The sequence below is a fragment of the Laccaria bicolor genome, genomic scaffold (assembly GCF_000143565.1).
Source record: "Laccaria bicolor S238N-H82 LACBIscaffold_1 genomic scaffold, whole genome shotgun sequence".
NCBI classification, from domain to species: Eukaryota; Fungi; Basidiomycota; class Agaricomycetes; order Agaricales; family Hydnangiaceae; genus Laccaria; species Laccaria bicolor.
Window position 1 is genome coordinate 2,261,787 of NW_001889872.1, and position 27,007 is coordinate 2,288,793.

The following is a 27,007-nucleotide window of genomic DNA, read 5'->3' on the forward strand; positions in this document are numbered from 1 at the left end:
TGAATGAAATTGTCAGTCCACATTGCGATATCCCTTTCTCATTCTTCGGGTGAACGAACCTCCATGCCATCCAATCAATCGCAAGTCCATGGATATCACCCTCATGAAAAGCGCCACAGAGCACATCACGCATCTCGCCGCCTGCTCCGACTCGGAGTCGGTTACCCTCCTCCTTGGTACCTTCCCCCCCCCCAAGCGGACGAAATGAATCGTCGAATCAAAAATGCATTTACACAAGCTCGGAAACTTGGCTCTAAATTTCCATCCAACTCGCCCAATCAGGAAAACTCTTTGTGTGTGCCTGGGTTCATCAAAATCAAAACAAGACACGTCATGCTGTCATGCGGTCCAAAAAAGAAAAAAATAGGCTTTTTTTGCTTGGTGTGACCATGTGGGATGGCGCCATTTGGCATTTGGAAGATCCAAGTAGGGTTTTTGAAGAAGTGAGAAAGTGCGGAGGACGGGGCGAACGATCCGTTCTCGTTCCGCGTAGCGAAGATAACCCACCCAGTACATATGGTTGGATTGTTAGTCCAATAGGTCAGCCGATGGGCCAAGTTGATAGTCAGTTGATCATGATGTTGGTGAGCAGTGATGTTTGTCGGTTTGATGCAGATGATGATGATCACGAGGCCGTCGGAAACGAAAGAGGCTTGCCTGCATGGGTAAGGTCACGGTGAATTATGAAGAACGCGGATGATGCGGTGAGTCGGTGACTTACCGCTCGTTCCTAACATCTTTTTGTCAGACCAAATGTGTATGTGCGTGCCGATCTTCGCGGGAGGTATGTAGATGGGGAACGAAAAGTTCATGGGATCTTTGCATGGGTACCGTTGACGGGAGTTGTAGGTCAGCTGCATCTTGAGGAACCTGGAGGGGTGATCGAAGGAAGATAATTGTCGACATTACTTGGTCGCCTGGTCACCCTTGATATGGCCCCTTGACTGCAGTCGTACAAACTTGGACAAGCGCTAGTTCACGGCTAAGCGCGAGGGTAGAAAGATCTGGGAACTGAAGATCAGTCGCCACAAAGCAAAAGCCTCTGCAGGCTCAATAAAAACACCTGCGGGAAGTACCATTGTTAGATAGATCCTTCTGATCGCCCATGTTTTCGGCGCAACTTGCCGATGGTTATGTGGTGGGTTTCTGGAGGTCGAAAACATCTGTGGGTGAAGGGTCATGGCACCTTCCGGTGTACGCTCAACTGATCCACTCACGTGGATGTTCTTCGGACAAGACTACATTCTGCATGTTTGCTACGCTTTCTGGCAAATTTGGACCTGACTTCATCCCTGTTCGGAGAATGAGTGCACAAATAGATGTTTTCCAGGACCGACCGTACCCGTCTTCAATTTCCTTCAATAAAGGCCCTTCCGAAGTACGCTTAACTGATCCACTCACACGTGAACGTGGATGTTTTTCGGCCAAGATTACATTCCCCGAAGGTGAATGTTTGCTGCGCTTTCCGGCAAATTTGGACCTAGATGCATCCCCGTTCGGAGAGTGAGTACACAGATAGATGTTTTCCAGGACCGACTGTACCCGTCTTTCATTTGCTTCAATGAATGTCCGGGGTTGTGGACTCCGTTGGCGTCGCATGACACCTATCGTATTCAATTCAGTAATGCCGTTGGGTTCCTTGAACTTGTGTTATTGCGTCTTCTGGCCTCACATGAAATCTTAAACCTTGATGTTGGAAGGGGTCCAGTCTATTGAATTGAGATTGGAAGAGTGTATGGTATGAGGGCGTCTGTATTGTACAGGCATGAATGCTAATACAAGATGAACAGCGGGAATCTGAAAAAGGTTGAGTGCGGTGCATGACGGAAAGCAGGTGACTCACAGATATATGATGACACAGCGATATACAGGGAGAACGGAGGATATATGCGAGGATGGGATATGCGTGCAGATTATGGAAAGTGAGGGACATGTCCGAGAAATAGCTGAGATGGGGTGCAGCCGAGCGTCATGCGTCGTCTGTCATTATGGCAAAGAATTCTTGCTCGTTGATTTCCCCATCTTGGTCCAGATCGAATTCATCGATCATGGCTTGTCTAAGGAAAGGGCGAAAATCAGAGCTACATCGCGGTCATGTGGCATGAGAATCGTACAGCTCATCGTCTTCTAACCGGTCACCAACTTCTTTCGCGACGCGTCTTAGATTCCGAAGGCTGATCTTGCCCGTGTTATCGTCGTCAAATAATTGGAAGGCGCGTCTGATTTCCTCCATAGGGTCGCGTGCCAATATTCGTTCGCTCACTGGAATCAAAGTCACAGTCAGCACGCGCACATAAGACAGAAAAAGGCAACATTGGTGTGAAAAGGTCGCGTTGAACAGGCGCAACATAGACGCGTCAAACTCACTGATTTTCGCGAAATCTTCAAAGTCCATGAGACCATGACCTGTCTTATCATGGTCTCGCAGAATCTTCAAAACCTCCGCCTTCTTCATGTCGAAGCCTAATGCCCGCATAGCAACCTTCAGCTCGTGGTAGTCAACACAGCCATCCTTGTCCGTGTCAAACAGCTCAAAAGCCTCCTTTATCTCTTGCTTTTGTTCGTCAGAGAGCTCTGGTCGCGTGTGCGTCCGCCGTTTGGCCTTTTGGGCTGCCGAAGATGAGTACATCGTTTTGAAGAGGGTTGAGGTGCAAAATGTGTTGACGTGACCCGTCACATAGGTAATTCTCGCGTCGGCACGTGATGTGTCATGGATGTTCTCTCAACCAAATTACCCTTGCGTGAATTCACACTGGCGAACTTAGACGCGGGCTCAATCGGATCGCCGTCTTGTCGCCCTATGCACAGCAACCATTACAATCCTACATATACCCGCTGGAGATACCTTCTTTCTCTTTATACCCATCTTGATTTTCAACCCCGCGGCGTATGTCTAGATCAAGCACACCGATGGTGACTCGAACGGGATCAGGCGACCTGGTCGGTAGCTTTTGCTTAATGACTCACTTATATATCAATTAGCTACGCGCAGGATGTTGATTCTGATTACTTTAATGATGAAGACGCTCTGTTCTGCAGTGCAGTGGCCGGGTTGTCGAGTGAGTGCCAGTTCAATCCCCCAGCTCGCTTAAAGCTGAATACCTCATCAGACGAGTCGTTCGATAACTCGCCATTGAGAGCGCCTAAGAAGCGCTATTCAGACAAAACGCGTGGTACTCCATCTGGTAGTACCCCAAATGTTGCATCGTCGTTCCATGCGACGAGGACTCCAGAGTCGAATCCTTTTGCGAAGGAGCTTTTTGCAACAGCAGTGAAAAAAGGCATGTTTCTCACCCATTTACTCTATGATATCTGTCTGATGGATAATCTCCAAAGCTGCGTCGTCTGCGTCTGCGACGCGGCGCCAGAATCCCATTCCGATAACTCCTTCCAAAACCCCGGCGAAGTATCCGGTGAAGCAAACCCCCGTTGATGTTTCCTCCACGATTCGAAAAGAGCTTGCGAAAATAGACATCAGCGACTCATCGTCACGTAAGTACGACAGATACCAACACCCATGATCAACTTTAATTCGAGATTTAGCTTCCCCTCCCGCTAAAAGGCTGTTTGTTAAGCCTCTGGCCTCCAAGGTTTGTTCGTTCCTGGTCTGAAGGTACATCACTCAACACGTATCACCCTCAGTCTGACGAGAAACGGAAGATGATCGTTGTTGGAGATACAGATTCAGACACGGAAGGTACGCTCGCTCATATTTTTGCGCTGTGAATGAGCTCATATTTATGTTGAATATGTTCAGAGCGTATGCTGAGTTTTCTCGATCTTCATGACAAAATCTAATTATGGCCATAGTATTCACTGATACAGATTGTTCCCCCATCAACCCGTCTTCCAACTCTTCGTTTGCTTACCCTTTGTCTGGCTCAAATTCGTCGTTTTCCTTTGTTTCTTCCCAATCATCCTCATCTGGCCCGTCTTCACAAGAGGGGAAACTTGACCGACATGGCGCAAACAGCTCTCCTCAGAAGGCTAGGACACCATTCACAGAGGGTGTCCCACTCAAGTCCACTTTCTTTTGCAAGCCAAACACTCAACTCACTTCAGACGCCCCCATCTCAACCACGCCTCCTCTGCCAGTAGCTACCACGCAGTCGGTCACACCAGCAACTCCGATACCAGAATCGGTAACGGAGTTTTGTAAAAAGTCCCTTAGTACTAAACTCGACAGTTACATTATTGCTCATTGTTCTACAACCCAGTCGATTTTTGAGGACCACAACATCGCATGGGGCACGCAGTACGAGTTGGCTAGGGGTGTCACTCATTGTACCTGGACTTGGGAACAAGTCAGAGAGCAAGTGCCAAACCTCACTGGACCCAACACCACAGCTGCTTACAAGGTTCGAGCTGTGATGCGAGGGAAGGCCATACCGCTCAAAAAACAGAACTTCGCAGTCTGGTTGGTACTTTTCCTCCTTTGTCGTCCCTGGGCTCCAATTTTTTGTCACGAAGGGCGGAGTTGGACCGTGAACAAGACGCTATCAAGGAAAACCTATCTCGGGGCTTAGGCCTTATGGGACCTTGGAAAGGCGATCCGGACTGGCATGGTGGCCAGGTACAACAACTAGCACAACTAGTCAAAGTGAATGGCTCGCTCAAGGTTCAGCTCGAGCCACTGGAGAAACGTCGCTCGCATAGGTTTGCTCGTTTCTACGGCTCTCGTCGCATTATTCAACTCCGGATTCCGGACGACATGGTGACCAAGGATAACGCGACCGTTAAGCAATTTCTTAGCCAGAAATTCATACTTCTAGGTCGCATTTTCGTCCCATTTCACTCGAAGGATGGGGGCGTGTACATGGTTGAGACTGACCAGAACTCTGGGCGTATACCAAAGGGTTCTTGCGGGGATCAATACCGCCTATCCTTTGATGCCTTCATGCGGTGGCACAACCCCTTGGAGTACAATTTCAAACAGGTTTGTCGTGGAACACGCTTTCAGAATATGACGAGCAGCTTACCCTTCCCCATTTAAAGGCTGCGAGCAAGTTTGTTACTCGGTATGCGCTGGGCTTATCGAACTCTATCCCAGCGCTCGAATTCAGCGTTGAAAATATCATTTTCATCAGAGACATCTGTGCGTGAACACGAGTCATCCGCGTTCAGTATTAGCCTGACCCATCATCTCATTAGACGCTGAAGATTGGCATGGAGAGGACCACAAAGCTCCAGCCGAAAAGATTATGACTGATGGGTGTGGTTTTATCAACCTCACCGCCATGAAGATCATCAAGAAGAAGTTCAACTATGATTCACTTCCTACCGGGATTCAAGGTCGCATTGCTGGTGCAAAAGGGATGTGGATCAGGCACCCTACCGACGACAGTCTTGAACCCAAGATCTGGATACGTGACTCGCAAAATAAGATCAAGCTTTCAGAGCTGGACAAGGCTCACAGGATATTCGATCTCCTCTCCGTGTCCAAGCCCTCGTCCTCAATTGCTTTGTCTCAGCAAAGTATCCTCAACCTCTCTTTCAATGGTATCCCCGACGACGTTTTGGTCAAGCTGCTGGAACAGGGAATCGTCGACGAGGTCATGCCCCTCCTTGATTGGAAGCGACCTAATGCTATGACAGTTTTGTGGGATGCCATCAATAAGTCAGCTGGTGTATCCGGGTCTAGGACGCAGAGGGTCGCGGCTGGGGCTAGTCGTGCCCTGGGGTTTCAGCGACAAGACTGGGGCCATGATGACGTGGTTGCTGATCAGGATGCGGAGACACAGGATATATCGGGAACAACCTACACGGGCCGAAACGAATATAGCAAAGGTAAGTGAACCAATTCTGGCTTTGACACTCCTTTGTTGACCTATGGCAACAGCGCCACTTGCACTGCACGAAATGACGATGGAGCTCATTCAGGCTGGTTTCCACCCTTCGCAATGCAAGATCTTGCAGGACAAGATCAAATTCATGGTGCAACAAACGATCAATTCTTCGGTGGAGAAGTATAGGATACCTATAAAGGAATCCACGGGAGGTTACATTGTCGCAGGCAAGTTTCTTATTTCTTGCCTTGGCAGAATGTTAATCCTGTATTCCAGACCCCACTGGTCTCCTCGAGGAAGGTCAAATCTACTATCGATCTTCAGTGCCCATGACAGACCCGGACACCGAAATGGACTACTTCGTTTTGCAAGGAGAAGTGGTGGTACGTCGGTCTCTTGTTGTCTAAATTGCTAGCCAATCTTATATTTTTGTCAGCTCGGGCGGTACGTTGTATATAGCTATCACTGTCTTGCGAAACTGATTATATCCAGGTATCCAATCCGGCTTCCTTCTGATATGCAAAAGGTAAGAATCCCACCTCAATAATGAACCTCCTTACCCAACAATGCCACAATTAGGTGACGGCTGTCGACATTCCGGAGCTTTTCAATTGGCCCGACGTGATCATCGTTTCCACCAAAGGAAAGTTTAGCCTTGCCAGTCTGCTGAGCGGCGGAGGTGAGTGACATTGTCAACATATTTCCTCATTTACTGATCAATGTTGAATTAGATCAGGACGGAGGTAGGTGTCGGCTTGACTAAAGAACTATGCCTGACATCTGACATGACAACCACAGATGAGCTTCTAGTCATCAAGGACAAGTTAATCGTGGATTCTTTCAAGAACCAGCCGCTCACCGTCATACCATCAGGCTTAATGGAGTCAGATTTTGAACGCGAAGTGGAGTCTGTCCCCGATTTCTGTTGCCGCGCTTTGAGCCTTGAGGAAGCGGCGTCACATAAAGCATTTCAAGAGGTCCTCCTCCTCAATCTCAATGTTTCCCAGGTCGGTTTGTATTCCACATTCCACGAGAACGCCATCTGGAAATATGGCTATTCTCACCCCGAGACTGTTCGTTTGGCGTACATGCAAGTGTCCCATCATTCTGGTAACCTTTGCGGCAATTAAACAGCGCTACATAGTTTCTGCATTCTACTGGATTCGAGCAAGACTGGGCATCGTCTCAAGAGCGGTATCTTCGAGAAGGACCGGAAGCGATACGTTGGTCAAGAAGAGCCATCTGGCATCCTTCATCGACTGTTAAAAGCTGGAAGAACCAAAGGCGACGAATTGATCCAAGCATTCCATGATGCTTGCAAGGAAAATCTAGTCAAAGATAAGGCAATACTAGAACCTTACAATACCGCTTCAAACTATGCACTGGTCACCTTCGACACTAACAAAGTTGTTGGGCAGATGTTCCTCGACGAACTTACGCGTATCAGGAAGCATGTTGATGATGCGCATCTTGAGTTTGGTAAAAGTGCCAACCATCACACTCCCGATACACCTACGCCAGGTACGCCTAGCAAGAAGTCCAAGAAGGCCAAAAGCTATCGAGCCACAGCTGATCAGGACGATAAAATGTTAGCCGCTGCGCAAAAGTACGCGGAACCACTGGAAGGGATCATCCTTACCCGGGATTTGGAGTCTGTCATGGCCTCATATGCCTACGCTGCGTCAAAGTCCCCGCATTTCGCATTCACGGTGGCATTTCAGCAAATCTGCACCATCAAGGCGAAGTCATGCAAGGGTGGTATAGCTCCATCCACTAGGGAGTTTGATGAAGCTAGGAAGATTACGGCTTCTTTCTTGAGGGCGCTCAATCGTGGCACTGATGACAATTACTATGGTTCATACTAGGCAGAAGGGTATGATTTTGATTTCGTTCATTCTTCCGCATATACTTTCTAGGATACCCCTTCTTTTCTTTGGCCTCTTGGCCCATCTCTACCACCAATACCCATTTACCGTACATAGGCACATTGGACTCTCGCATGCGTTTCCCTTTTTCAACTATGCACATATTCAGCCATCTTCCTTCCAAACCGCCCAAAGAACGCTAACAAAATCATCCTACGACCATCCCCATCCACCACGGAAGATACTTGAAGACAAGTCCGGCTCGGAAACCGATCGTTGACCTCTGCCGTTTGTCCTGAAGCACAATATCGAAATTAAAACGAAAGGAGCTTATCTGAGATTTGTGGCTGGTGCTCGATGGATTGGTGTAAAATTTTGCTTGCGAGTCCATCTTGCGACACACTCAAGATGGACCTATTCGCAAGACGCCTTTTGGTCTTGTGGCTAACGCTCGACGGGTTGGTGCGCAGATCTGGTTTACGCGTCCATCGTGCGACTATCCAGGAAGCTTGGACTTATCGATAAGATTGATTGAAACGTCTTTAGGTGGACAGTCGGCATGAAGTCCGTTTTACAAGCTCTCAAGGCTGTCTGCCCCATACATCGACATTGAAAGGGATTCTAGCAAAAAAGATCAAGGAGGTACATCAAATTTGACGGCGCACACTACGATTGGCGTGAACGTGTTGACAGAACTAGCTCGTGGCGTCGGTTGGCTGATGGTCCGTGTGAGGTCTGTCTTGAAGGCCGTCTATCCTTTCGGGTCAACATCGAAAGGGAATGTACAGCATAATCAAGGTCACGAACATCAGAAGCGCCACGATTGACCGGTGTGTCCATCGTGATGGAAATTTGCCACCAATATCAATATTGCATGTTTGTAGACTGGCGATAAACACAATGATTGATCTGTTGGAACTCGGTTGGAACTCGGCTCGATTTTGAGTGGAAGGGTGCACGAACAGGGAACCTGACTTAAAAAGAAAGAAAGATGAGGTAGGTAGTAAGTATGTGAAAAACCAAAAACGGGCAGGGAAGGCGGAGATGAGACGCGAAGTCGGCCTTGTGGCGTACTTGTCAACTGAGTCCACGGCTCCAGTAGCGCGAAGCAACCAGATAAAAAATAAACACCCTTAAAACTTTTGTTAAAAGACGACAAAGGAAATCACTGGGTAAACCTCACCTAAATGTTTCAAGATGTGAACAACTAGGGGAAGGAGAAATGGTCAGAAAACACTGATGGGAACAAGCCTCGCCTATCTTCATCTCAAACAATCAAACCGCCATCGGAACTGCATGGATTCCACCACAAACCACAAGGAGCAACAACTACTTCTTAGCACCCGAACCCCCTTTCGAATTTCCCTTCCCTTTCCCCTTCCCGAACGCCTTGCCCTCAAATCCAGGCCGAGCTTTCCCGCCTTTCTTACTGCCCGCACCCCCACCTTTCCTCCGTTCGTTCCGCATTGCGATGTTATCGTTGCGCTTTTTCTGTCGAGCGGCCATCGCGTTGGTGACTTGCTCCTTCTTCTCCTCCCTGTTTCATCATAATCATCATTAGCATTTTTGTAATCCAAAAAGAAAAAACAGAAAAAGCGATGAAAAAAATAAGATGAATATAAGAAAACACCCACCAAACTTTCCTCCCCTTCTCCTTCTCCTTCTCTTTCCTCTTCGCCGCCTTCTTCAGCCTCGATTCGTCGTCGTGCACCTTCACACCTTCCATCCGAGCTTCGGCTTTACTCCACTTTTCTTTCTCCTCAATTTCTTTTCTCTTCTCTGCTGGCAAGGCAGCGAGTTTAGATTTTCGTGCTGAGAGTTGGGCTAGGGCTTGAGTTGGATCAGCAGTCGTTTTGAATTTTGTAGACTTTGAGGTATGCGAGAGGGATGAGAATGCAATGGTCGTAAGGTTATTTTGTGGGCCGCTAGTAGTATTTTCTGAGGGTCGATCTGGAACTAAGAGTTGGGTCTAATAGAAGATAAAGACAATAATCAGCATCGACAGTCCCACATAACCTGCACGGTTCAGTACCTTTGTGACGTTCCCCTTATCCCTCCCTTCGACCTTCCCGCCTGCTCCGCCTCCAGCCTTCTTTCCTTTCATCTCTTCCTCCCTTCGAATCTTCTCCTTTGTCTCCTTCCGCCTCTTCTCACGCATAGCGGCTCTTTGCCGCCGCCTTTCTTCGAGCAACTCATCCCGGTCCCCTGCTTCGCCTGGATTCCGAGGGCCACCGCGCCGGAGTTGGGCCATGCGTGCGTGTAACTTGTCCCTTAGGGTTGAAATGCCCTCTGTGGGTGGCATGGGGACCAAACTATCTGCTTCCAAAGTTTCGTCCTCGTCTAAAGCCATGTCAACCTCGAGATCGACGTCCATGGCTGCGTCTGAATGTTGCTCGTCGCCTTCAGATGCAGATTCTTCATCATCAGAGGCAGTAGCAGGAGCTTTCCGCTTCCCCTTTTGTTGTTTTTTCGCGGAGGCCGCTTCATTCTGGATATCAACTATGGATTTATGGTTCGCTGGATCGAGCTTCGCAAGTGTCAGATTTTTCGCAATTCAGATAATCTCTAGATAAACCTTGTTTCTTTTTGCCTTCTTCGTCGCCTCTTTGATAGCCTGCTTGGGCGCGTTCTGTTTTTTACTGTGTTTTTGGTACTTTGACGCTGCTTGTTCCTCTGTTTCGTCGTTCACAATGTAGTATTGTGCTGGAATTAGACGAAGCAGAGACTCGAAGGCGTCGTTGTGTCTTTCCAACGAGGCGCGTAGTACCGCCGCTGGAGTCGGCATTGAATATTGAATAATCGAGGAGAGAGGAGGGAAGTTAGGGTTAGGGTCATAAACTAGCTTTGTCAAATTTCAAAGGGTTCAAACGTTCAAGAACGTTCAAGCTTCAAGGTTCCAAAGCGGACAAGAAAGAAGGGTGTATTCAGGATATAGTGGCAACACATCTATTAAGGAGAGAGACCCTATTCTCTCATCCGTGCGTATTAAGTGTGAACTCCGATAAAGAGAGCAAAAGCAACAAAGGATGTGGACCAATCGCTAGCGCTAAACGCAACAGCAGAATATCCACAGTCCAACGTTCTTAAGCACTCGAAGGGGCGTAAAGGAGCGGGTTTCGAGGTAAACCCCCCCTCACTGCATCACTAACGGAAGGCATCGGGGTTTTGTTTGTGGTATTTGAAATGTAGATAATCGATAGCACTCTTAGCTGCGCCTTCAGATGCATATTGCTGATTCATACCCCCGCCGGTGCCAATATGTACGCCGTCCACTGTGCAAAGGAGGTAAATCGTAAACGACGAGGAAGGATGTAAGTTGACTGCAACATACGGTGGACAGTACACTGCCAGGGGGGATTATGACCTTGTCCTGGTTGACTGTACTTGTATTCAAGTAGAACGTTATGAAAGAGCCGCTGGTGGATGGAGTTTAGGTGATTCTTGTTGTCTGCGATAAAGTCAGAAAGCGCTGATCCAATGCGTCGACCTGTACTTACGTTCCGGATCTATGTTTGCTACGACTTCTGCGTGTGCGGACATTTCTGAGTCTCACTCATGGCGACTTCGATATTTAAAGGGCCTGTGGCGCGAATACCGAGCCTTGAATTCAGAGCAATACAGCAATCACTACACCATCAGCTTCCCGCAACGGCTCGATTGGAACGCGGGTCTGGGCGGCGCAGTAGGGACAACAAATGTCCTGAAACGCAACCGTAATCGGGAGGTATGATGAATCACCAGAAGCCGTAGACTGACGGTGAACCTGAACAACCCTTCAGTTCCGCCTCAGCTCCTGCAGTTCAACAATGGGTGTAAAATTCATTTGGAAACAAAAAAACTGAACCTGGCTATGACCCCTTGTTTTCGGAGCGTAATCACAGAATAAAACGCATTAGGCAGCTAAGAGGATGCGTATTGGCCATCATTCGCCTCCGTAACAGCACTTTTCGCAGTATATTCGCCACCAAGGCGGTGAAGCTCAAAGACAGATGCGCGTACGACTTTTTGGCACTTTGCTGTGAGCTGGCGGCCGACATAGTTGTGCAGCGCACGGCCCGACAATGGTCCAAGGTCCAGGTGGACCGTGTTGCTTGGACCTACAAGTAGTGTTAGTAGATTAAGATCGCACCGCATTCGGAAAGAAATAGGTTACCTTGAGAAATAAAGCAGCGCGCAATCGCCGACCCGCCTCCAGGTCCCTGGCAACACGTCAATTTCTCTCGTTACACAACGCCACATATTCCTGAGGTGGCAGATGCCGGTGGGCTACACGGGAAAAAGGATGGGCTGACGCCTCTAGGTAAGCGAGGATCTGTCGGATAGCAGCCCTTTGTTGTCGGAGGCGGCGTTCAGTGAACCATGCTTTGTTGTGCATATTGAATGTGGTGTGGAGGTACACAAGTGATAAAAGGCGATATCACTCATTCCCTGTCGCATGCTCTGCGAACAGTACAAGGATGAGGGGTAGCCAAGAGGTTTCTGTATCCGATAATTAGTTTTGATTTGCCATTGTACCCCATCAGTACTTCAAGCTGCATGAATCATACAAACTGGAGACTAATTCGCAACAAAGGCGTGTCTTTGTTAAAACATTGTTTATTCGTGTTGATGTAGTGAAAAGAAAGGCGCCTTTATGAGTCTTCATCGACATCGGCGCTTGGAGGAATGGTGTGTTGTTCAGTTCAAAGAGCGTCATGGGAACCACGTATCATCTCTCCGAGTGCCCCGTCGAAGTCGAAGCTGATGTCGGGGAGGAATCAACTGGCATGACCGCATTTGAATATTGCTCATCGCCCTCAGATGCGGAGTCTTTGTCAAAGGGACAGACAAACTTTCCAGTTCTTTTCGTGGACGCCGCTGAGTTCCGGATGGTTCACTGGACAAGCTTTCGCGAGCGTCAGGCGCATCACAGACAAACAGGCCATTCAGACGAACCTTCTTTCCGCTTTCTTTGTTGCCGCCTTGCACAATTGATTCAAGTTGTGGTGTTCGTGACGACCCTTGCCCCTCGAGCCCGTCATTCAAGATGCGATATTGTTCTGAAAATAGACAGGGTAGCGGGGAACCGAAGGTGTCGATGTGTTTTCCCACCGAGACGCGTAAAACCGCGGCTGGGTCGACATTAGGGCTATTGATTGATAGGGAAGGGGGAATTGATGGCGGTAACTCTGCAAGTTCGAAGGATGAACTGGCGGTTATCAATGGGGTACCGTACGGTTTATAGCTTTGTGCTGGGATATGAGTGTGTGGTCACGATTGTCATCACGGATGAATATACTTTAATCTGGATGTGGATTTATGGTTCGCTGGGCCAAGCTTCGCAAGTGTCAGATTTTCGCAATTTAGATAATCTCTAGACAGACCTTGTTTCCGTTTGCGTTCTTCGTCGCCTTTTTGATAGCCTTCTTGGGCGCGCTCCGTTTCTCACTTTGTTTTTTGGTACTTCGACGCAGCTTGTTCCTCTGTCTCGTCGTTCACGATGTAGTGTTGTGCTGGAATTAAACGAAGCAGAGACTCGAAGGCGTCATCGTTTCCAACGAAACGCGTGCGACCGCTGCTGGAGTCGGCATTGAATATTGAATAATCGAGGAGAGTGAAAGGAAGGTGTTAGGGTTAGGGTCATAAACTACTTGAAGAACGTTTGCTTTGATTTTTTGCTCAAGCTTCGAAATTGCTTGCGAGCGGACAAGAAAGGGTATATTTAGGATGGAAACAAGGTTATATCGAGTCTGAGGAGAGAGAGCCTCTACTCTCTCTCTCTCATCCGTAAATCTGAACTAAAGAGAGCAAAAGCAACGAAGGATATGGACCAATCGCTAGCGCTGTAGGTGCGGCAGCAGAATATCCACAGTCAAACGTTCTTAAGCATCCGAAGGGGCATAAAAGAGTGGGTTTAGAGGTGAGCCCACCCAGCGCCCCTTCACTGCATCACTACCGGAAGGCCTCGGGGTATTGGCCACGCAAATAGATAGCAGCACTCTCCGCTGCGCCTTCAGATGCATGTTGCTTATTGATACCTTCCCCGGTGCCAATATGTACACTGTCCACTGTGCAAAGGAGGTAAATCACAAACGATCAGGAAGGAAGTAAGTTGACTGCAACATACAATATATAGCACACTGCCAGCAGGTGGGATCCTGATCGTACTTGTATTCAAGTGGTGGAACGTCAAGAAAGAGGTGCTGAAGTATGGTGTTGAGGTAATTCTTATCTGCGACAAAGTCAGGAAAGTGCTAGCACTAATGCCTGGAGCTGCACTTACGATGCGTCGTTGCCATGATTTTTTGAGTGAGGCTCATGGCGACTCTTGATGCTTATAAGCACGACCTGTGGCGCCAAACCAAGCCCTGAATTCAGAGCAATAAAGCAATCACCACACCCTCAGCGACTCCGAAAAAAATCGAGCACGGTACTGGGGGAGGAACAACAGTAGAGACTTAATCAATGCACTGAAACGCGACTGTACAATGAATCACCAGAAGGTGTAGAGTGACGGCGAACTCAGCTCTGTAACAGCACTTTTCATATTCGCCATCAGGGCGGTGAAACTTGGAGACGAGTTGTACTGATGCGCATAGATTTTTTTGCACTACGCTGTGAGCTGACGGCTGACACAACACCTGTAATTTAGTAGGTCAAAAGTGGGAGTGAAAACGAAGACTGATGCGCACGCCATCGTACCTGGATCTTGTCTACGTCCACATATTTGTGCAGTGCACGGTCCAAAGTGCAGGTGAAACCGTGTTGCCTGTATAGGTAGATCAAGATTGCACCCTATTTGAAAAGAATTAGGTTACCTCCAAGCAGCACGTAATCGCCGATCCTCCTCCAGGCACCTGGCAACGCGTAGATTTCTTTCGTCGCCCATATTCCGGAGGTGGCAGATGCCGGTGAGTCAGACGGGAAGAAGGATGGGCTGACGCCCCCAGGTAAGAGGATCTGTCGGGCAGCAGCCCTTTGTTGTCGGAGGCGGCGTTCAGTGGTCCATGCATTGGTGTGCATATTGACTGCGGTGACTCACTGACTCACAGCACAGGTGCACAAGCAATAAAAGGCGATATCATCCATTCCCTGTTGCCGGCTCTGCGGAGCGAACAGCGCAAGGATGAGGGGGAACGAGAAGGTTTCTGTATCAACATTGGCTTCGGGCGCTTAGGATTGGTGTGTTGTTCGGTTTGAGTAGTGTCGTGGGAACCACATATCATCTTCCCGAGTCCCCGTTTGAGTCAAAGTCGATGTCGGGTCGAATCAATGTCATGACCGCATTTGAATATTCCGTTGCGGAGTCTTTGTCGAAGAGACAGAAATTTCCAGTTCCGTTTTCGGTGTGTCGTGAATCGTGGACGCCGCTTAGTTCTGGATGGCAGCGAAGAAGGGATGGTTTACCGGGACAAGCTTTCGCGAGTGTCAGGCTTCTCGCAAATGAACAGACCATTCAGACGAACTTTCTTTCTGTCTGCTACAAGGACAAGGGGAAGCTGGATGCTTCTGGCTTCTTTAAACACCCTGAGCCTTGACCGATTTAATCTGTAACTGTCTTCAACAGGAGTCGGTGCAGTGGACGTCAAACAGATTCCAAATTGTCTGCGTCCATAGTTTCGTCCTCTTCTAAAACCATATGGGCTTCGAGGTCAGCGTTCAAGGCAACGTCTGAATGTTGCTCGTCGCCTTCTGATGCAGATTCTTCATCAGAGCTTTCCGCTTCCCCTTCTGTTGTTTTCTCGCGGAGACCGCTTCACTCTGGATGTCGACTATGGATTTATAGTTCGCTGGGTCAAGCTTCGCAAGTGTCAGATTTTTCGCAATTTAGATAATCTCCAGACAAACCTTGCCTCTTTTTGCCTTCTTCGTTGCCTCTTGCTTGGGCGCGTTTTGTTTCCTGTAGTGTTTTTGGTACTTTGACGGAACTCGCCCCTCTGTCTCGTCATTCACGATGTATTATTGTGCAGGGATCAAACGAAGGAGAAACTCGAAGGCATCGTTGTGTCCTTCCAATGAGGCGCGTAGAACCGCTGCTGGAGTTGGCTATGATATCGGGAGGGAAAGAAAGGAGCGTTAGGGTCAAGTTAGGGTTAGGGTCGTAATAAACTTTCAGCGTGAGGCGAGAGTTAAAGCTTGTTCAAAAGGTTCAAAGTTGTTTGGGAGCGGACAAGAAAAGATATGTTTGGGATATATTGGCAGAAAGGCTACATCTAGTTTGAGGAGAGAGAGCCTTTATTCTCTCATCCGTGCGTCCCTTGGGAGTCGTCCACACAGATAAAGAGAGCAAAAGTAACGAAGATTATGGACCATCACTGTAGGCGCAGCAGCTGAATGTCCACAATCAAACGTTCTTAAGCACCCGAAGGGGCATAAAGGAGTGGATATCGAGGTGAACCCACCCAGCGCCCCTTCACCGCATCACTAGCGAAAGGCACGGGGATACTGTTCAGAGTATTGGCGACGTAGATATTCAACAGCGCTCTCCGCTGCGCCTTCAGATGCATGTTGCTTAGTGATACCCCCCCCGGTGCCAATATGTACACCGTCCACTGTGCAAAGGAGGTAAATCACAAACGATCAGGAAAGAAAGAAGACTACTGCAACATACGATAGAAATCACATTGCCAAATTGGACCTTGACGGGTTTGAGACTGTTCGTAAGTGGATTCAAGTAGAATGTCGGGAAAGAGGCATTGCAGGATGGCGTTCAGCCGGTTCTTGTGGTCTGCGACAAAGTCAGAAAGGTGCTGACACTGATGCTTGGAGCTGTACTTACGCTCCACGAATTCCATGATTTTTTGAGTGGGTAAGTCTTGCTGAGTCCCATGGTGACTCTCGATTCTTATAAACATGGCCTGTGGCGCGAGTACCGAGCTCTGAGTTCCAATCAGTACAACAGTCGCGACATCATCAGCTTTCTGCGTGGGTGGAACGGTAGGGACAACAAATGCGTTGAAACGCGACGGCATCGGGAGATATGATGTATCACCAGAAGCCGTAGAGTGTCGGTGATCCTGAACGAACCTTCGTTTCCGCCTCAGCTCCTGTAAACCACTGCAGTTCAATGATGGGGTAGAGTTTGTTGGCTCTGTAACAGCACCTTTCATAGTACATTCGCCATCAAGGTGAAATTTGAAACAAGTTGTACGATGCGCGTACAATTTTCTTGGCCTTGGCACTACGCTGCGACGCTGTGAGCCGACGGCCGACATAGTTGTGCAGCGCACGGCCCTACAACGGTCCAAGATCCAGGTGGACCGGACCTAGAAAGAGTGTTAGTAGATTAAGATCGCAACATATTCGGAAAGAATTATGACGGTAGACCACACCCGAGGGCAGGTGGGCTGAAACCTCCGATGCGGCGGGAAAGAAAGGATCTGTCGCGCAGTAGCCCTTTTTTGTCGGAGGGGGCGCTCAGTCGACCCACTGGCATGCTTTTGTCCGCATATTGACGGCGGTGTTTTACAGCACTGGTGTGCAGGCAGCAATATCAATCATTCCCTGTTGTAGGCTCTGCAAAGCTGTCTTTCGAACCGTGCAAGAGCGAGGGGGATCAGAAGGTTTTCGTTCTTCCAATGATAATATAACTCTTGATTTTGTCACTAAACCCTGTCAGTACTTCAACGTCATGCAGAACGGATGCGTGAAACATACAAACTGGAAACTATTTCGCGACAAAAGGGTGTCTTTGTCAAAATATTGATTATCCTTCGTGATGTATCTCCGTATAATGAAAAGAAAGGCGTCTATGAGTCTTCATCGACATTGGCGCTTGCGCACTTGGAGGATTGCTGCGTTGTTCAGTTCAATTAATGTCAAGAGGAACACGCGTCATCTACCCAAGTCCCCTGTCCAATCCATAGCCGATGTCGGGGTCGAATATGGTTTTTGTCAAGGGGACAGACTCCGTGTTTGTTGTTTTGTCGTGGACGCCGCTTGGTTCTGGATCGGGTGCACTGGGACTTGAGAGTGTCGGGCTTCTCGCAGATAAACAGAACATTCAGACGAACCTCCTTTCTGCCTTCTTTGATGTTCGTTGCCTCCTTGCACGTTTTGATTTGAGTTGCGCTGTTCGTGATACTTTTTTGATGCGTCTTGCCCCTTGAGCCCGTCATCCAATTTGATATTGTTTTGAAAATAGACACGGCAGCAGAGAATCGAGGGGATCGTTGTGTTTCTCTAGCAAGGTCAATTAGAGCTGCGGTTGGGTCGTGGAGAGCCAAACGGCTCACGTGACCTTGACTTCACATCGAACCTGACCAAGTCATCCAGGCGCGTTATGACTTGCATGAACCGTTTTTCTCTTTCGCCACCGCTCACTCAGCACTCTTATGGAAGAAGATTTTTCTGCCTTAAATGTAGCCGATTTTTGCAGAAATTTGTTGGTGGAACCCTACCAGGTTCTTCCCTTCGACACAGTGGGAGTTGACGAGTTGCTAGAAGGCCAACCGAATGTATGCAGGAGGGCTCTGTATGACCCGTATGTCCGTGGTTCGTCCATGTCAACTATTTTTACAGGCTCACGTTGTCTAAACGTATGTCCAAGCGAACTATATGACTGGTTGGATTATGAAAGAGGCAAGAAAGGCGACCAGAACATGCTTCAAATACAAACGTTTGGATTTGAGTAGATTTCTTGCACTGCCGACTGATGTTCTCTTCGGGGTCAGCCCACTTCTTCTGCTTCTCGAATCCTCCTTACCTTTTGTCCAGATATTTGAGTCTTTACACCCTGTGGACCTCTATCACCTTATACAATCCTCTAAAACCTTCAGAAGTATAATTCTGAATCCAAGGTACAGAGGCGTGTGGATAAATGCCTTTCGCATACACAAGGAGTTGCCATCCTGCCCGAAGGGTATGTCTGAACCCCAATGGTCATCTCTGTTATTCGGTCCGGACACTTGTGATGTGAGTCGATTTGCTAGCCGAATTCAATAATCTCAATCAATACCCCTCAACAGATCTGTGGGAGTCATGGGGCTCTCCCCGACTTTGCCTTCCAGAAACGACTGTGTGAAGTCTGTTGGGTTGGTAATGACTGACTCCTAACTTTCAGTTTGTTAACCTATCTTTCAACTTCCAGGGAACCCATGTGGTGCACCGACGCGATATGGTCCACATCATATCAGAAAACCCCCAAAACGATCTTGCTGTTGTCTGGGAACTGGTTCCGAGGACATTTCGGCGAGGTAAGTGAGCGAGTATTCGTGGCATGAGAAAGCTGACTCTCTATAGGCAGCGCGAGCTATCTCCTTAGCGGCCTGGGTGGAACCGGCTATGTACGGTATTTGAAAAAGGACGTCGAGGCAATGGTTGACAGGGTAAAGGAATTCCTGGGCGACATTGCTGCGGAGGCACCAAATGCTGGCGAAAAATATCGAGTCTTCTTATCCGAGGTTACAGCCAAACTTGACGAGAACGAGGCTGTGCGTGTTTCTCATGGCCTTTGCGGCTTTCTCTCAATGTGTTGTAGAATGCTTCAGGAGCCAACAGATGGGCACAAACCATTTATAGTGATTTAACTTTTGAAAGGGAACGTTTGAAAGGGGAGATGGCTAAAAGGTAAGCATCTACTTCGTTGCAACTTTCCTGGTATGCTGAGATATCTAATCACAGGTGCATGACTCGACTTTCGAACATAGGACATGACCCACGTGATACAACTGCTGCTCAATACATTGCTCTTACAACGTTGTACAAATATAGCGTCACACGGCTCACACGGAAGGGTAAGCGTCTTATGCAGCGGAACTCTTTGGTTTCTAATGATTTATTCTTCAAGTGTACCGGAAGATAAAGCCCAACCTTGAAAGAGCAGTGAATATGAAAAGAAGGAAGAGACTGGTTCTGGAACGTAAAAAAGTGGTCGAGCTACGTTATACGGAGTATACCAAGACGTTGAAGCCAGAACAGTGGACATCCATCATGCCTCTGCCTGAAGTTTACAAACTCTTCGATGATTTCATTTCTTCGAAAGATGATGTTATTGGAGAGATTTCAAAGAAAGACGCATTGGCTCGTTTTCCTCGGCTCACTCTACAATTCATGGACTCCGAAGTAAACCGTCTGGCTTCCTTGCTGCCAAAAGGTACCGATCACTCCGTCGCTTCCATGGACTGTTACGCCCGCCTAAATTTGGCAACATCTGTTTTCGGATGCAGGATATGTCAGTTTGGCCATATCTCCGGCGTGGCACTTTGTGGATGGACGGATATTTGCTCGCACATGAACCAGAAATCTCGAGAACCTTTCTTTCCCCGTCTTCCTTTTCCCCATCTGAAACTCGACTTCAACTCGGTCGGTTATGCCACTTCAACCTCGCTCATACGCTCTTTGGGGCTCGACCCTGGGACAACGACGACAGAACAGCTTGACTTGATTGACGCCCGCTTTTTTTGTGGAACCTGCCCCATCTTGTCTATCCGAGGTGTCCGAGGACGAAAGGCATATACATGGACAGAATGTGTAGGTTTCTTGGCGATCGTTGTCGTCTTTCTAGTTTATTGAAAGTTGCATAGATTACGCATGCACGGAGACATGACGTCTCTTCTTGGCAGCTTCTCACGCCGGAAGCGACGCGATTCGTGAAAGAGCAAGAATCCCTTCACCCTTCCCCTGTGTCGCCGGCCTGGGGATGCAACCATTGCTCGGAACATTTTGAACAGAGTGTTTCGCTTCCGTCTGCAAAGGTTCATGTCAATGAAAGGTGAGTCATCGTCTGACCACTTTCTCCATCCTCTCAATTTACGCTTCATTTACCGTAGTCATGGCATTGAGAAGCCAGTCGTTGGCAAAGATGTCATCGCGTACAAGCACCGGTTCAACTTTGCACGGGGCTATAGTTCTCGCAAACCCTTTCACTATTCACTGGAACCCCCTTGCCAGCTCATGTGCAAAATGTGCCCGAGGCGACCTATTTACCAGCTATGGTCGATGGACTGCTTGATACCACATCTATGTCGGAAGTGAGTACCTAATTATTGTAATTTTGGAAACACTGGATGATGTATACCGTCAGGCACCACATAGCTGAGCCCCTTCAACACGATCACTGGGAAAAAGTTGAGATTGTCGCACAACATTGATATCCGTAACTACGTTTGCAAATTACGGGTCAGCCCGTGTTATGCCGGATGGTTTCATGTTTGATGGAGGAATCACGGAACGACAAAGGGAGGAGCGTGGTGGTGTCACGATCCTCCACATTGTGCGAACAGCCTGATATACTAGCGGTCCAGGATCTGGCGTAAAACGATTCAATCTACATGTGGTGTCATTATAATCGACTCGAGATATTATCAAGCGCGAAGACTCCGGCAGTACGGTCAGGTGGCGGATGAATCGGATGGGGTTGTCGAGAGAGCGGCAGCCTTCAGCTCTCAGGCAGTGAATTTTGAATTTTGACTTCAAATTTGATATCAACACCCAAGTTTGGCACAAATCGATTAGAATTTTAGACTATGTAGATGCAAATGTTTATTTTATCGATCGACATTGGTCATCGTTGGTTCCTGCTCACTGTTTCCAACGATGAGCTCAACTAAGTCTTTTATTTGTGGCCCAAATTTTGCGCACTCTTCAATGACTCATAGCTAGAACTCAAATCTAATGTTTATTCGATGGCCTAGGTTAGTAATTGAGGTCAAGATGCTTGGGGCCGACGACGCCTGGCCAAACGACGCCGAAAGTGTTTTGGCGACGTACGTGTATGCGCAGAAGTCTGGAGAATTCCGGAGTATCGAACCAAGATTTGGTTAGAAATAATTAGTTACCTTACTTACCTACTAGGGCCATAAACGACTCAAGCAATTGCTCACACAAACGGACGAACATGGACAATCGCTGGAAGGAAGAGAAGCAGCAGATAATCCACAGTCAAACGTTCTTAGCAAGCTCCCAAAGGGGACAGGATGGATTTTAACCTTTGCCTACTTACATCCCTCCGACACCCCCTCCCTTTACATTCACCTGCGAAAGGCCCAGGGGCACTGCTGACTGTATCGAGGATGTAGATGGTAAGCGACAGCACGATGGGCTGCACACTCCGCGGCGGATGCCCGACTAGACCCCTGCCCGATGCCAATCACCCTATGATACACTTTACAAGGGAGTGAGTGAGTTTAAAGATTGTCAACTTTACGAACAAATTGCCCACAATATATGGAACACTCCCAGGTGGTAACATGCTGGCTTCCAAAGCGACTGTAAGCATATTCAGCTTCGTAGCCTGGAAAAAGGCGTTGGATAACAGTAGCCAAGTAATTTCTGTTCGAGCCTGCAGGAAGGTGAGAAGATTTAAGTCACTGACAACAGCGGGTGCAAGATTTACTTACGGTCCATGAACGCTGGATTGTTGAGGTGCAAGATTTTGCTGAGTAGTGACTGTCCAGATTAGAAGATATATCGAGCCTTTGGAGCAGTGCAACAACTGCGACATAATGAGCATCCGGAATCCCATCTTTACTCAGAGCTTGGAATGGAACAGCCGGAATAACCAGAAATTTTTAACGCGGCTGTATTGGAAGGAAGATAAATCCCTCAAAAGCAGTAAAGGAGTCACGGCGAACCTGGGAGGAAACTCTTGATGCTGCCGTAGATCTTGTAAACCGAGTACAGATTAATAAATATAACAAGTGCCGGGTTTCAAGTTTCGAAGCAACAAACCAAATCTGGCCATAATCCCGCCGGTAATATAAGACGCATGAGGACGGTTAAAAAGATCCAGCTGCGCGTAGTGACACTTTTCGGGGTTGTTACAGCAGCTTGTAATTACTGTGGAGTTTGATACAACTTGGGCGGTGGCTTAGACAAGTTGAAGACAAGTTGTACTGATGCGAGTACAATTTTCCGGCCGACGTTGCTGATGGCGTGCGGTTTATGGTCCCAATACGTCCCAAGCGTGGTCTAAGTGGCTTGCACTGCTTGGACGTAGTAGAATTGAGTCATATGTTTTGAAATGCCTATTATGGACCCGAAGGTGGGTTAGCGCCTGGTTCGGTGCGGGAAAAAAGAAAGAAACTACTAACTGCATGGCAGCCAGGCAGCGACCAACGAAAGTGGTCAAGTTACGTTATACAGAGTATACCAAGCGTTGGTAATGGTGCTTAGATTGTGTCTTTGCGTGAGTATTTGACTGCAGTGCTCACAGCAGAGATATTGCAGGCGATACCGTTCATTCAAAGTTGAAGGCTCTGCAAAGTTGTCTTCCTACCCTGCAAAAACAAGGGGAACCCGAGAGGCTTCTGGTTGTCCAGCCTTGATCTATTCGATTGGTCATTAACTTCAACAGAAGGAGTTGGTACAGTGGACGTCAAACAGAAGTTGCCAACTTACGCGCATGAATCTTTACCTCCAAGAGATGATGTGACTTTCCCGATGGACGCTGAAAGTGCAATTGCCACGTGTGCTGATAGTCGTGGACAATCATCTCACGTCGGTCCTCGGAGTTACATAGTAAATTGAAGTAAAGCTGTGCCAGTGATGTCGGGATTGGCACCCTTAGTAATGCTGGGATCAGACGAGGGTTCAAATTCAAACTTCAAATCGAGGTTCGTTTGAGCGAAACAAAACGGGTATAAGTAATCGAGGTATAACGATAACAAGCCTATGTCTCGTGGGTATCATCAGCACAGGAGAGGTTCTATTTCTATCCTCTCATCCGTGGGTATCAAACGTCAACTGTCCAGCATTCCAGACTCTACCTCGGGCGTTCATACAGGAAAGGGAGAGAAGGCAACAGGGTACATAGACAACCGTTGTGGGCTACACAGCGGATATCCATGGCCTAATGTTCTCAAGTCCCATGGGAGGCCGTGAAGCGGTGGGTCTTTCATAAAACCCACCCAGCCACCCCTCGCTGTATCACAACCCTTCAAAGGCCCAGGAGTCACTTTCATAATAAGTTTGATATAGAAGCCGAAAAGCGCTATCCGCTGCGGCGCTCGCGGAATATTTCTTCGTCAACCCCCCACCTATGCCGATGGGGGGACGATCGTTCGCTGTAAGGGAGTAGAATCGTGAGTGGCCAGAACAGCGTATGTCTTTTTGCTTACAGGTGAATATTTTACATTGCCAGTTGGTCTCGTGTTGGGGTCCACTGCACTGGTAATCATATCGAGGGAAAGAGCCCCTAAAAAGGCGTTGGTAAAGGGTGTTCAGACGATCGACAGGATCTGAGAAGGCAGTCAGAAAACGCCAGTAATAACGCGCGTAAGCTGGATTTACCCATGTGTGCCAAGATGTTGGAGTGCGTGGGGATGGTGAGTCTATTCTCGGGGTGTTTATATAGTACTCAAGGGGTCGATCAGTCCCGAGGCGAATCTTATAGTCATGAAGGAGTGCACGTCACCGAGCTTTATAGCACTACAGCATCACAACATTATGAGGTTTTGTTCCTAACCCGAGGCTGGAGATGGTTCACCAAGCATTTTTGAAACCGGTTGTATTAGGATGGTTGACTGGGAAGCGTAAAGGGAGTCACGGTGCACCTGAGAAAAAAATTTCGATGCGCCGCAGCTCCTGTCAATCAATTCAACCATTAGAATGGAGGTTTCTTGAGATTACCGGACGGATTTCGGCCGTGATAGCACCACTTTGACGCGTAAACGAAAATGACGCCGCAAGAGGAAAGGAAACAAAAATCTATCAGCGAGACGCTTTTCGCGGCCGACAAAAGTCGGGACATGGTTGGAAGGCGGTGAGCTTGAAGGTAGTGTATAGTTGCGCCTACTTAATACGCCTTGTTACGCTGTACAAAAGTTGTTGGAGTGCGGTCCGGTCAGAGCTTGAAATAAGTTGTCGAGATGCGCTACTTACAGATTTTCCGCAGTTTTCCGCCTTTGGCCGCTGTGCAAAGTTGTGGATGTGCGGTCCGGTTAAATCCTAAGATCAAGTTAGAAGCGTGTACATGGGTTGTCGCTTCCGACACAGCAAGAAAGAGACAAACTGTCGTAAATGCAGCTCTTATCCGCTGCGACTAGCGCTATACGACCATGTCTGGACGTATCTTGCATGTTCACAGCAAAAGGATTACGGGAACAAAAGGCGATGCCATTTCGTCCCTGTCGAAAGAGGCTCTGCAGAATTGTCTTTCGAAAAGTGCGAGATTCATGGACAGGGGGGTAGGGGGCAGATTCAGAAGGTTTCCGCTGTTCATAATCACAGAGGCCTTGATCAATTGTCTGTCAGTTGAAGTCAATCGAAAAGCGTAGGAAAGAGTGCATTACCCGTCTTGCAAAGATGATTAGTTTCCAAGAAAGGGTGTCATCGTTATGGTTTTGCCGTTGTATACCGCCATATATATGGGGCAGGAAGGCTTCATTCTGAGGAGACCTCATCAAAATCGCCGTGTTGGAGGGAGTCGAGTTCTTATCGTGGTCCGTGGGAAGTATTTCCAAGTTTCTTGCCATGTTCTGTCACCTCGACCTTACTTCCTTACGATTTCTTGATGTTCTCCGTCGAGAGCGACGCCCGATACTACTGCTAAAAGCCATGGATAACGCAGAGGCCCCAGTCGACGAGATTCCGCCCTCTCCAGACACCGACGAAATACTACCTCCATTTCGGGATCCTAGACGCCTCTGATTCGCTCCGGGGAGACTTCACCAGATTCAGAAGGTCGTCGAGGACCCGGAGGTGACGACGCAGAAAAAGAAGAAACCCAAGAAGTCCGCGAAAGCGAAGGAGGCAGCGGCACCCGAAGCGAAGGTGCAAGAGGCTCCTGAGGACGCCGAGGACACGGAAATTCGACCGCCTGTCCATTGCATTAGCAGAAATAAGCACTGGCAATATATCAGCGTACCACGTCTGTACTATCGTTGCAGCATTATCTCCCTATTGGATACTGAAATACCTTTGAGGTCCTTGGCTCCAACCCCCTCTTATACTTCAACTTCATACAGAAAGGATGCGTGAATCATACAAACCGGAGACTATTGCGCGACAAAAGGGTGTCTTTGTCAAAACATTGATTATCCTTCGTGATGTAGTATCTCCGTGTAATGAAAAGAAAGGCGTAGTCATGAGTCTTCATTGACATTGGCGCTTGGAGAATTCCTGGATTGTTCGGTTCAAGCTGGGTTCAAGCAGCGTCATGAGAACCGTATATCACCTACCCCCGTCTAAGTCAAAGCAGATGTCGGAGTCTAATAGCTCTTTTGTCGAAGGACAGACCAAAGTTTGCTTCGTTCTGGATGGGGTTCAGTGGGACAAGCTTTCGCGAGCGTCCGGGGCGTCTCGCATATAAACAGAAGATTCAGACGAACCTTCTTTTCGCCTTCTTCATTGCCTTCTTGCACGTTTTGATTCAAGTTGGCGTGTTCGTTATACTTTTTTGACGTGTCTTGCCCGTCGAGCCAGTCATTGACGATGTGATATTGTTCTAGAGACAAACACGGTAGCAAGGAATCGAAGGCGTCGTTGTGTTTTTAGCGAGGTGCGGTTGACAATAGTAGAATCAGATTGAGGCCAGTAAACTTGTGGTTCGTGGTCGTGAAGATCTGAAGAAGAAGTTTTGCTGCTCAGGCTCGGAGTCGCTGTTTCCAACGATGAGCTCAACTAAATCTTCTATTTGTGCACTGGCCCTAATTTATCACACTGTAACATTTCCTGAATTCATTCAATGGTATGAGCTTGATAATTGACCCTCCAGTTTTGAGCCGACTCCGACGCCAAACGACGAGAATGTCTTGGTGACGTGCAGGCCTCCCAAGGTTTGGCTTACTAGGGTCATAAACTTCAATCCATGTAATTGCTCACACGGACGGACAAGCAAAACTTGAGGAAAACAGATCAGATTGAATATGCAACTTGGGTATAATGCTGTACATATAACGACGATCACCTGAATCTCGTAGATATCGGTATAGGGAGATAGGCTTTACCCCACCTTCCTATCCCTCAGCTGTCACTTGTCCGAGATACGCCGGTGTCCATAGATGATGAAGAGAGAAAAAGGAACGAGGTCCATGGAAAATCGTTGCAAGAGCAGCAGCAAAACATCCACAGTAGATCTTAAGCTCCCAAGGCCCGGGAAGGATGGGTTTGGCCTACACTCTCCCGACGCCCCCTTCCTTTATATTCACCTGCGAAAGGCCCGGGGTACTGTTGACTGTATAGGGGATGTAGATGGTAAGTGATAGTACGATGGGCTGCAGACTCCGCGGCCGATGCCCGACTGTTACATAGAAATCTGCAGGATGTCGGGAGGGTCGACGACGACGACTCGGAATAATGGCAGCGTCTGAATCAAACCCATTGTCCATAGATGTCATAATGTGCTGGGATTAGATGAAGTACACATATCGGGCTCCAAACTTCAAATCGAGGCTCATCTGGGAGAAACAGAACGGGTATAAGTAATTGAGGTATAAT

General features: G+C 48.2%; 9 protein-coding genes across 9 annotated transcripts; 2 read left to right on the forward strand and 7 right to left on the reverse strand.

Annotated features, from left to right (window-relative positions):
* Window positions 1-1,704: 1,704 nt before the first annotated feature.
* LACBIDRAFT_181094 (Ca2+-binding EF-Hand superfamily protein) lies at window positions 1,705-2,629 on the reverse strand (the record flags this gene model as incomplete). The annotated part of the gene is made up of 4 exons (XM_001874173.1): window positions 1,705-1,797; window positions 1,844-2,057; window positions 2,115-2,262; window positions 2,368-2,629. 3 exons carry the CDS (start codon window positions 2,627-2,629, stop codon window positions 1,970-1,972), a joined length of 498 nt encoding a protein of 165 aa, XP_001874208.1. The 3' UTR covers window positions 1,705-1,797; window positions 1,844-1,969.
* A 260-nt stretch (window positions 2,630-2,889) lies between these two features.
* LACBIDRAFT_301565 (uncharacterized protein) lies at window positions 2,890-7,651 on the forward strand (the record flags this gene model as incomplete). Its single annotated transcript, XM_001873527.1, has 19 exons — window positions 2,890-2,940; window positions 2,993-3,059; window positions 3,111-3,281; window positions 3,337-3,492; window positions 3,544-3,590; window positions 3,643-3,697; window positions 3,758-3,760; window positions 3,811-4,417; window positions 4,471-4,936; window positions 4,996-5,095; window positions 5,152-5,787; window positions 5,840-6,013; window positions 6,063-6,169; window positions 6,223-6,230; window positions 6,279-6,312; window positions 6,366-6,465; window positions 6,518-6,529; window positions 6,585-6,876; window positions 6,931-7,651. The coding sequence occupies 19 exons, from the start codon at window positions 2,890-2,892 to the stop codon at window positions 7,649-7,651; spliced, it is 3,807 nt and encodes a 1,268-aa protein (XP_001873562.1).
* A 1,329-nt stretch (window positions 7,652-8,980) lies between these two features.
* Window positions 8,981-10,436, reverse strand: LACBIDRAFT_301566 (uncharacterized protein; the record flags this gene model as incomplete). Its single annotated transcript, XM_001874174.1, has 4 exons — window positions 8,981-9,188; window positions 9,286-9,620; window positions 9,684-10,178; window positions 10,227-10,436. The coding sequence occupies 4 exons, from the start codon at window positions 10,434-10,436 to the stop codon at window positions 8,981-8,983; spliced, it is 1,248 nt and encodes a 415-aa protein (XP_001874209.1).
* A 1,115-nt stretch (window positions 10,437-11,551) lies between these two features.
* On the reverse strand, window positions 11,552-12,026 carry LACBIDRAFT_321122 (uncharacterized protein; the record flags this gene model as incomplete). The annotated part of the gene is made up of 2 exons (XM_001874175.1): window positions 11,552-11,748; window positions 11,879-12,026. 2 exons carry the CDS (start codon window positions 12,024-12,026, stop codon window positions 11,552-11,554), a joined length of 345 nt encoding a protein of 114 aa, XP_001874210.1.
* Window positions 12,027-13,582: 1,556 nt separating this feature from the next.
* LACBIDRAFT_301568 (uncharacterized protein) lies at window positions 13,583-13,950 on the reverse strand (the record flags this gene model as incomplete). The annotated part of the gene is made up of 3 exons (XM_001874176.1): window positions 13,583-13,698; window positions 13,758-13,862; window positions 13,914-13,950. The coding sequence occupies 3 exons, from the start codon at window positions 13,948-13,950 to the stop codon at window positions 13,583-13,585; spliced, it is 258 nt and encodes an 85-aa protein (XP_001874211.1).
* Window positions 13,951-16,054: 2,104 nt separating this feature from the next.
* Window positions 16,055-16,845, reverse strand: LACBIDRAFT_301569 (uncharacterized protein; the record flags this gene model as incomplete). Its single annotated transcript, XM_001874177.1, has 3 exons — window positions 16,055-16,182; window positions 16,242-16,358; window positions 16,410-16,845. The coding sequence occupies 3 exons, from the start codon at window positions 16,843-16,845 to the stop codon at window positions 16,055-16,057; spliced, it is 681 nt and encodes a 226-aa protein (XP_001874212.1).
* A 534-nt stretch (window positions 16,846-17,379) lies between these two features.
* LACBIDRAFT_301570 (uncharacterized protein) lies at window positions 17,380-17,748 on the reverse strand (the record flags this gene model as incomplete). The annotated part of the gene is made up of 3 exons (XM_001874178.1): window positions 17,380-17,424; window positions 17,473-17,589; window positions 17,644-17,748. The coding sequence occupies 3 exons, from the start codon at window positions 17,746-17,748 to the stop codon at window positions 17,380-17,382; spliced, it is 267 nt and encodes an 88-aa protein (XP_001874213.1).
* A 745-nt stretch (window positions 17,749-18,493) lies between these two features.
* LACBIDRAFT_301571 (uncharacterized protein) lies at window positions 18,494-20,721 on the forward strand (the record flags this gene model as incomplete). The annotated part of the gene is made up of 10 exons (XM_001873528.1): window positions 18,494-18,544; window positions 18,598-18,663; window positions 18,720-18,825; window positions 18,872-19,062; window positions 19,110-19,198; window positions 19,253-19,365; window positions 19,419-20,101; window positions 20,155-20,342; window positions 20,401-20,601; window positions 20,655-20,721. 10 exons carry the CDS (start codon window positions 18,494-18,496, stop codon window positions 20,719-20,721), a joined length of 1,755 nt encoding a protein of 584 aa, XP_001873563.1.
* Window positions 20,722-21,575: 854 nt separating this feature from the next.
* LACBIDRAFT_291831 (uncharacterized protein) lies at window positions 21,576-22,720 on the reverse strand. The gene is made up of 6 exons (XM_001874179.1): window positions 22,663-22,720; window positions 22,301-22,596; window positions 22,204-22,234; window positions 21,970-22,149; window positions 21,792-21,911; window positions 21,576-21,734 (listed from the first exon to the last, which is right to left on the reverse strand). The coding sequence occupies exons 4-6, from the start codon at window positions 21,974-21,976 to the stop codon at window positions 21,601-21,603; spliced, it is 261 nt and encodes an 86-aa protein (XP_001874214.1). The 5' UTR covers window positions 21,977-22,149; window positions 22,204-22,234; window positions 22,301-22,596; window positions 22,663-22,720; the 3' UTR covers window positions 21,576-21,600.
* Window positions 22,721-27,007: the final 4,287 nt, after the last annotated feature.

Coding starts and splice junctions, on each gene's coding strand:
- LACBIDRAFT_291831 (XM_001874179.1), bottom strand. Junction 21,735..21,791: donor CTGGGAGTGTTCCATATATT/GTGGGCAATTTG, acceptor TCCCTTGTAAAG/TGTATCATAGGGTGATTGGC.